At 44.8% G+C, this 9,661-nt stretch overlaps 1 protein-coding gene across 1 annotated transcript in view; it reads left to right on the top strand.

Moving 5' to 3' along the window:
• The first annotated feature begins 409 nt into the window (after positions 1 to 409).
• Positions 410 to 9,661, top strand: part of slc17a8 (solute carrier family 17 member 8) — a 51,983-nt gene continuing 42,731 nt past the window's right edge. Inside the window, exon 1 of the mRNA XM_055155545.1 lies at positions 410 to 510. Coding sequence (XP_055011520.1) covers positions 410 to 510 — 101 coding nt within the window. The remainder of the gene's footprint in view (positions 511 to 9,661) is intronic.

The following is a 9,661-nucleotide window of genomic DNA, read 5'->3' on the forward strand; positions in this document are numbered from 1 at the left end:
CTATATCAGGTGAAGCGGGGGCTGTTTAAAGGGGAGGTGCTGGCGAGGGACGGGAGATGGGGGGGGGCGGGTCAAACGCCGCGACGCCCCGCCCCCCCCTCCCTCCCTCCTCCTCCTCAACATCTGATGGAGCTCTCTCATTCAAACGCCTCCACCTGCAAAGAGAATCCAGAAGCCACCGAGACTCCGAGCTGGATTACAAAACCACAAACCTCCTTTGTTGGACATGAGGAGCTGGAGTTAGAAGATCCTGTGTGTGCTTTTTTTTTTTTTTTTTTAATCGTGCGGTGTGGCAAAGTCCTCCTCGGTGAACGAAGGATGAAGATGAGTCTGTCGTAGAGCGAGATCTTCCAGTTTTCAGTTCGTGTCAGAAGATTTCGTGGTTTGAAGAAACGGACTCGGAGCGAAAATGCCGTTCGAAGGTTTGGCGGGTTTTAAGGAGAAGGTGTTTAAACCTGGAAAAGAGGAGGTGAAGAACTCAGTGGGAGACTCTCTCGGAAAAATACAAAGGTGAGAGAAATGAAAATGTTAAATGTTAAGGATGTGACGATAACCGAAATATCGTGATATCGTATCGTCAAAGTTCTCACAAAAATATCGTGGACCATCGTCTCTTTGAGTTATGGTGCAGAAATAGATAAAAAAAAGAGAGAGAACTACATAGACCATGATCCTTTGCTTCATTTCAGTGCAGACGACAAAAAGAAATAACAGTTCTAACACTTTTAAGTCTTAGTTCTTTCGATTAAGTCTTGTCGAGGCATTTTAACCTATAAAATCTGACGCATGAAATAATTGACAAAAAAAATTCAGATTTTTTAAAATATTTTAACTCATTATTGGACCTTTGAACAAAATGTAAAAAAAAAAAAAAAAAAAAAAAACCCTACTTATAATAATGATAACTTTGAGCATTTTAGAAATACAAAATGTAACATATTTGATACGTTGGTCCTTCGAGGCCATTTTATAGAATCCAATCATGTTTATTTCAGGACCAGCAAAATTCTTTTTGATGCATTTAGAACTCAGAGAAACTTTTCTGAACATTTCTTTTTCTGTTTTTAAATGTCTGAACTGGATGATTTTTATTTTGCCGTGTGGAGGAGAGAAAACAGATACGATCTTTGTTCTCAGATGTAGTTTACATTTCCCACCGTACACGTGTGTGAAATGATTATAAATAAATGTGAAAAATAAATGAGTGAATCCTTTATACCAGGAGTGTCCAAACTTTTTTCATCAAGGGCCACATTTCTAAACACAGATGAAGCATCTAGAGCCGTAGACTGGTGCTCAGTACCGTGAATAATTGAAATATGTGCATGTTTAACACGTTAGAATGAGCCATAAGTCCTCTACTTAAGCTAAGATCCTTAAAACCAAACACTAAATATTCAATATTCGCTTTATCAAGGTAGAATTTCAAAAAACTTGCAGTAAATAGTTAATTTTTAATTGATGTAAGTTCATTTGTGCCAAGTCACCTGGAAGTCTGAGGGTCAAAAAAATTTGTCCGAGGGCCACATTTGGCCCACGGGTCGTAGTTTGGACCTGCCTGACTTATATCCTCTGAATCAGTCAAATATAGATTATGATTGATTTTGTGTGTGAAAGTTGAAGAGACAGAACAGTTACACCAAATAAACCACTGCACCTTTTATTTATACACAAGTCAAGTAAAGATCAAAACTCCACCATTGTGCAATAATAATAATAAGGTGACATCTTAGTTATGAAATACTTCAAAATGTGTGGTGTTAAATTTGCATTGAATTGCATGAATTCTGCAGATTGCATCATAAATTTCATTATAGTGATGATGATGATGATGATGATGATGATGATGATGATGATGATGATGATGATGCTCTGTGCTCAGGTAAATCCTCTTGTGCGTAAGTTTGGTTCTTGTACAAATGATGTAAAGTTGTTATTGTTTAAATCTTTTTGCTCACTGACGTACAGCTCACCTCTGGACTCATTATAAAAAAGTCAGTTTGTAAAGACTGCAGGTGTTTACAGTGACGCTTTACGGAGTTTTTGAGGAGCCATGTTTGAAATGTTTGTTACTGCACAAGTGAAAACTCTACAAGCTGCACTAAGAATTCTACTGTACAGTTTTATCTGCAGACTGAACAAATCAGACAATGAAATAATAATGTGACTCACAAATCTGAGATTCAGTGAGATAAGATCAGTCCAGTATGTGGTCGTCTTTTAAAAACATAAATATTTATTGTTTTGTGTCACTGTCCTTGTCTGTTTTTAAAATGGACCATGAGTCTGGAATAAAGGTGATGATGATGATGATGATGATGATGATGATGATGATGAGGAGGAGGAGGAACAGAATCACAAAGACCTGCTGTATCACATTTGATACAAACAATTTTAACATGAGTTTTCTACAAAATGAAAATAAAAATATGAAGACTTCATAGATTAATCTAACAAAATAAATGTTCATATGGGAGAATCACTAACAATATTTATTTTTTCACTAACCTTTTCAAAATTTACAAAGTTGTTTGTTCAAAAACAGAGAAAGTCACACCCACCGATGCGGCGGTTTTAAAAATGTCTCTTCTGAGTTTGTTATTTACTGAAAACCGTGGACAGTCCACCAGGGGGCAGCAGACAAATATTTTATTATATACAACAGGTTTTTCAAGAAAAATATTGATGATGTGGTTGGGCAGAGGTGTCAGAAGTGTCGTGTATCAAATATGAAACAAATGACTTTATAGGGTTAAGAGGAAAAAGTCAAATATTCACCTCCACAAAATATCGTAATAAATATTGTAAAGTGAGATTTGGATATTGTTACATCCCTAATACACGCATCAAGAATGTTGGACTTCAGGTCATCGTGCAATTCACACTGGGAAGGATCCTCTGAAAAAAGTGAACATCAAACCTCCATGTTTCAGAATTATTCCATCCTGTGGATTCAGAAAGACCCAAATAATTCTAACTGGAACTGATGCTGATTCTGCTCTGTTTACCTCCGGAGGTCGAGTCGAGTTGTTCAGAAGTGACACCGAGGAAGAAGAATTGAATGGATTTAGTGATTTGGAGTGAGATGGAGAGTTTGTTAAACTTGTTCTGTTCTGTTGTTTATGTTATAGTTTATCTGAAGAACTGTTCATATGTGACATTAACGTTTTGACGCCTATTCAGTCTGTTGTTCTCTGTTCTGTTGTTATTATTATAACTTGACTTTCAAGATGAAATGTCGGTTCCTGGTTTCTCATTTTATAAAATACATTTCCCCAAAAAGTGCGACTTATAGTCCGGTGTGCTATATAGTCCAGAAAATATGGTATATTGATTAGACGAGTAAATGTTTCACTTGACTTTCACGTGGGACCCTGGGTTTAAATCCCCCTCCTAGGGTGTGGATAATCTAATATACGTATAATGTGTCTCTGTGTATATGTTACAGCAGAGGTGGGACGTGCGAGTCGTGACTTGGACTTGAGTCAGACTTTAGTCATTATTTTTAGCACTTGGGACTTGACTTGATCAAATGGACTAAGACTTGGGGACTCGACTCAGACTTGAAGGTCAGTGACTCGGGACTTGACTCGGACTTGAGGCCTGTGACTTGAGAAGACAAAAAAATATATGTTTTTAGAAAATACTTTTCTCTTTACAGTTGATAAATTTTACAGGAACAAACTGGAACATGTTTCTCCCGCTTCTGTTTGTTACTTTGGATGAAACTGAAGTACTGTGATACTCAAATGTACTACAGTAGTATACAGTAATATACAGTAATTTAAAGTACAATACAGTAAAACAGGTTGAACTACACAGAACATGATCCTTCCACTTCAAGTTAAAATTACTCAAAAAGAAAAACATGTTACAGCAACTTGACATAATTAAATTAGTACGACTATTTTTAAAACTTTGACTTTGCACAACTTAAGACCTGATGTAGTCCTGGTTTAGTCTTAGATCAGTCCTGGTTTAGACCTGGTTCAGTCCTGGTTAGACCTGTTCAGAGTCCTGGTTTAGTCCTGGTTCAGACCTGGTTTAGTCCTAGTTTAAACCTGGTTTAGTCCTGGTTTAGTCTTGGTTTAGACCTCTGATGTAGTCCTGGTTTAGATCTGATGTAGTCCTAGTTTAGTCTTAGTTTAGTCCTGGTTTAGACCTGATGTAGTCCTGGTTTAGACTTAGTTTAGTCCAGGTTCAGATCTGGTTTAGTCCTGTTTTTTGTTATAATTCGGTTACTGATATAGTCCTGGTTTAGACCTGATGTAGTTTAGTCCTGGTTTAGTCCTGATTTAGACCTGGTGTAGACCTGGTGTTGTCTTAGTTTAGTCCTGGTTTAGACCTGATGTAGTCTTAGCCTAGTCCTAGTTTAGTCCTGATATTGTCCTATTTTAATCCTAGTTTCGACCTGGTTTAGTCCTGGTTTAGTCCTGGTTTGGATCAGGTTGGTCAAAAATAGTGCACACAGTCTGAAAACTGCCTCTGTCCCGGTTAAATCGTGTTTTATTTCAGTTTTAATGTGAGTTTGAGGTGTGGTCTGTGTTTTCTGTCGCCGTCGTTTCGTTGACCGTTGTGTGATCTTAATTAAAAGTGCCGTGTGACTCTGGGCGCACACACAGATCCTGCAGATAACTCAAAATTTGATTCTTCACAAACACGAGTCGCACGAGATCCGATTTGAAGAGATAAATTCAGTTTTAATATCTGGGACATTTTTTTTTTTTTTTTATCACATTTATGTTTTGCGATTTGCTTTGAGGGAATTTCAGTTTAAAATGCCTTTGTTTTTCAAAATAAAACCAAAAATAATAAGAAAAAAAAAAAAACTATTTTCTTCCATTATTTGTCTCCAAAACCAAAAATGAAAAAAATTATAACGATTTGTTTTTTCAGTTTTCAATTTTGTGTTTATACGAATAATGGAAAAAAAACGGATTATGGTCTAAACCAGGACTAAACCAGGACTGGACCAGGACTGAACCAGGACTGAACCAGGACTAAACCAGGACTGAACCAGGACTAAACCAGGACTAAAACAGGACTGAACCAGGTCTAAACTAGGACTGAACCAGGACTAAAACAGGACTACACCAGGTCTAAACCAGGTCTAAACCAGAACTGAACCAGGACTGAACCAGGACTGAAACAGGACTAAACCAGGACTGAACCAGGTCTAAACTAGGACTGAACAGGACTAAACCAGGACTGAACCAGGACAGAAACAGGACTGAACCAGGACTGGACCAGGACTAAACCAGGTCTAAACCAGAACTGAAACAGGACTGAACCAGGACTGAACCAGGACTAAAACAGGACTGAACCAGGACTGAACCAGGACTAAACCAGGACTGAACCAGGACAGAAACAGGACTGAACCAGGACTGGACCAGGTCTAAACCAGGACTGAACCAGGACTGAACCAGGTCTAAACTAGGACTGAACCAGGACTAAAACAGGACTACACCAGGTCTAAACCAGGTCTAAACCAGGACTGAACCAGGACCCAGACCTGCTTTTTTGAGATGCCTATGAAAGTCGAGGCATTCGTGCCTTCTTTACTTTGCAACTGGTGTTTTTAGACCAGGTGAGTTTGTTCATGATCTGGACTCCCAGGCAGGACTGTCGTGGTGTGAGATGAAACCACAGCCCCGGAGTTAGAATATTTCCAGTGGCTCAAAAAACTCTCTGATGATGCGTTTGTTGCAGATGCACATGTGTCTTGGTTGTCGTGTGGATATAGTGTGTGTAGAGTGTCGGTGTCAGAGTGCACCGGGTCAGGTCAGGTCAGAGTCCTGCACCGGGTCGGGTCAGAGTCCTGCACCGGGTCGGGTCAGAGTCCTGCACCGGGTCGGGTCAGAGTCCTGCACCGGGTCGGGTCAGAGTCCTGCACCGGGTCGGGTCAGAGTCCTGCACCGGGTCAGGTCAGAGTCCTGCACCGGTCAGGTCAGGTCAGAGTCCTGCACCGGGTCGGTCAGGTCCGGGTCAGAGTCCTGCACAGGTCAGGTCAGTCCTGCACCAGGTCAGGTCAGAGTCCTGCACCAGGTCGGGTCAGAGTCCCGCACCGGGTCGGGTACCCACGAACTTAAAAGAGAGAACCCTGAGCACGCGGAGCAGGTGTCCACAGAGCACAGAGTTAGTCCTGGGTTAGTCCTGGGTTAGTCCTGGGTTAGTCCTGGGTTAGTCCTGGGTTAGTCCTGGGTTAGTCCTGGGTTAGTCCTGGGAGTTAGTCCTGGGTTAGTCCTGGGTTAGTCCTGGGTTAGTTAGTCCTGGGTTAGTCCTGGGTTAGTCCTGGGTTAGTCCTGAGTTAGTCCTGGGTTAGTCCTGGGTTAGTCCTGGGTTAGTCCTGGGTTAGTCCTGGGTTAGTCCTGGGTTAGTCCTGGGTTAGTCCTGGGTTAGTCCTGGGTTAGTCCTGGGTTAGTCCTGGGTTAGTCCTGGGTTAGTCCTGGGTTAGTCCTGGGGTTAGTCCTGGGTTAGTCCTGGGTTAGTCCTTGGGTTAGTCCTGGGTTAGTCCTGGGGTTAGTCCTGGGTTAGTCCTGGGTTAGTCCTGGGGTTAGTCCTGGGTTAGTCCTGGGTTAGTCCTGGGTTAGTCCTGGGTTAGTCCTGGGGTTAGTCCTGGGTTAGTCCTGGGGTTAGTCCTGGGTTAGTCCTGGGGTTAGTCCTGGGTTAGTCCTGGGTTAGTCCGGGGTTAGTCTTGGGTTAGTCCTGGGGTTAGTCCTGGGTTAGTCCTGGGGTTAGTCCTGGGTTAGTTAGTCCTGGGGTTAGTCCTGGGTTAGTCCTGGGTTAGTCCTGGGGTTAGTCCTGGGTTAGTCCTGGGTTAGTCCTGGGGTTAGTCCTGGGTTAGTCCTAGGGTTAGTCCTGGGGTTAGTCCTGGGTTAGTCCTGGGTTAGTCCTGGTTAGTCCTGGGTTAGTCCTGGGTTAGTTAGTCCTGGGTTAGTCCTGGGTTAGTCCTGGGTTAGTCCTGGGTTAGTCCTGGGGTTAGTCCTGGGTTAGTCCTGGGTTAGTCCTGGGGTTAGTCCTGGGTTAGTCCTGGGGTTAGTCCTGGGTTAGTCCTGGGGTTAGTCCTGGGGTTAGTCCTGGGGTTAGTCCTGGGGTTAGGGTTAGTCCTGGGGTTAGTCCTGGGGTTAGTCCTGGGTTAGTCCTGGGTTAGTCCTGGGTTAGTCCTGGGGTTAGTCCTGGGGTTAGTCCTGGTTAGTCCTGGGTTAGTCCTGGGGTTAGTCCTGGGTTAGTCCTAGTCCTGGGTTAGTCCTGGGTTAGTCCTGGGTTAGTCCTGGGTTAGTCCTGGGTTAGTCCTGGGTTAGTCCTGGGTTAGTCCTGGGTTAGTCCTGGGTTAGTCCTGGGTTAGTCCTGGTTAGTCCCCTGGGTTAGTCCTGGGTTAGTCCTGGGTTAGTCCTGGGTTAGTCCTGGGTTAGTCCTGGGTTAGTCCTGGGTTAGTCCTGGGTTAGTTAGTCCTGGGGTTAGTCCTGGGTTAGTCCTAGGGGTTAGTCCTGGGGTTAGGGGTTAGTCCTGGGTTAGTCCTGGGTTAGTCCTGGGTTAGTCCTGGGTTAGTCCTGGGGTTAGTCCTGGGTTAGTCCTGGGGTTAGTCCTGGGGTTAGTCCTGGGTTAGTCCTGGGTTAGTCCTGGGTTAGTCCTGGGTTAGTCCTGGGTTAGTCCTGGGTTAGTCCTGGGGTTAGTCCTGGGGTTAGTCCTGGGTTAGTCCTGGGTTAGTCCTGGTTAGTCCTGGTTAGTCCTAGTCCTGGGTTAGTCCTGGGTTAGTCCTGGGTTAGTCCTGGGTTAGTCCTGGGTTAGTTAGTCCTGGGTTAGTCCTGGGTTAGTCCTGGGTTAGTCCTGGGTTAGTCCTGGGGTTAGTCCTAGTCCTGGGTTAGTCCTGGGTTAGTCCTGGGTTAGTCCTGGGTTAGTCCTGGGTTAGTCCTGGGGTTAGTCCTGGGTTAGTCCTGGGGTTAGTCCTGGGTTAGTCCTGGGTTAGTCCTGGGGTTAGTCCTGGGTTAGTCCTGGGTTAGTCCTGGGTTAGTCCTGGGTTAGTCCTGGTTAGTCCTGGTTAGTCCTGGGGTTAGTCCTGGGTTAGTCCTGGGTTAGTCCTGGGTTAGTCCTGGGTTAGTCCTGGGTTAGTCCTGGGTTAGGTTAGTCCTGGGTTAGTCCTGGGGTTAGTCCTGGGTTAGTTAGTCCTGGGTTAGTCCTGGGTTAGTCCTGGGTTAGTCCTGGGTTAGTCCTGGGTTAGTCCTAGGGGTTAGTCCTGGGTTAGTCCTGGGTTAGTCCTGGGTTAGTCCTGGGTTAGTCCTGGGTTAGTCCTGGTTAGTCCTGGGTTAGTCCTGGGGTCCTTTAGTCCTGGGTTAGTCCTGGGGTTAGTCCTGGGTTAGTCCTGGGTTAGTCCTGGGGTTAGTCCTGGGTTAGTTAGTCCTGGGTTAGTCCTGGGTTAGTCCTGGGTTAGTCCTGGGTTAGTCCTGGGTTATCACGGTCATGGGCGGTCATGGGTGGAATGTAAACAGGTCCAGAAGGGTGCAGGTCTCTAAAAATGGACCCGTGCAGGACTCTGGGTTGGGTCATGTTGGTCACGTGCGGCTCCACCGTGGTCATTTTTGAAGGTAATTAAAGCAGGACAATCTCCACTGCATCTGCACTGACAGAGGAGAAGGGGCCACTGGGTTCCCTGCGAAAATCCACAATCATCTGTGTTTTCTTCACATTGATGCACAGATTGTCAGCTGGAGGCCTGGTGCAAAACAGACCTCCCTTCTGTAGTTGGACTCATCGCTGCGTCATCAGCAAACTTCACTGTATGATTGGATGGATAGTGAGCGACAGAGTCATAAGCAGCAGTCATGAGCAGCGTGTACAGTATGGGAACCTGTCGTCCCTCTCTTGGTCTTAAAGGTTGTATAGAGGATTTTCCAAGGAACGAGAAATCAAGCGACTGTTTGTCCTTTTTCAAATGTTGCGCATGCGTGAAACCACCTCCCCTCCCCCACAGCTCCTACGTAGAAACGCCTCCTCCCTCCTCCTCCTTACGCCAGAAACAGGTTTGTTTACAGCCGGTGCGCTGCACATGACTTGTAAACAACTAACTACAGTGTTGGTTAGGCAAGACGGAGAAGTGAGGAGCGGGGGGAGCGGGTGCGCGGACATTTCGTGCGCTGACGAGAAGTGAGGAACAGGGAGAAGAGAGAGGAGAGAGGAGAGAGGAGAGGAGAGGGGAGCGGTGCGTGGAGATTCCGTGAGGAGCAGGGAGAAGAGCGGAACGGGCAGATAGGGCGCGGAGATTCCGAATGAACTAGCTACTACTACAACACGCAGCAGCAAGCGGACTCTTTCTTTGCCTTGAAAATTACGTTTTCAGACATAGGATATCGCTTTCGTGTCCTGAAAAACGTTTGACTAACTCTTGGAAATAAAGTACGTTTTCATAATAAGCAGAAGTTTCCTGTCCAGGAGTAATTTGTGGACCAGTGCGTCAGTCTTTAGACCCTGCGTCTGCTTCAGTCGCGCCATCGCTGGAATGAATCTTCAAGAATCACCTTAGTTTGGCTTCGCTGCTTTTCACCTTGTCTTCTTCTTTCAGCGGCCTCAAAAACGGACTTTCTTTTGCGGCGAACTGCTCCTGGATTCTTGTCGCCATTGCAACAAACTTTGTGTGAACTGCGAGGAAGATATAGGTCAAAAAAGC

This window comes from Boleophthalmus pectinirostris, unplaced genomic scaffold (genome assembly GCF_026225935.1).
Source record: "Boleophthalmus pectinirostris isolate CB_2022bp ecotype Guang Dong unplaced genomic scaffold, ASM2622593v1 HiC_scaffold_2, whole genome shotgun sequence".
Lineage (NCBI taxonomy): Eukaryota > Metazoa > Chordata > Actinopteri > Gobiiformes > Gobiidae > Boleophthalmus > Boleophthalmus pectinirostris.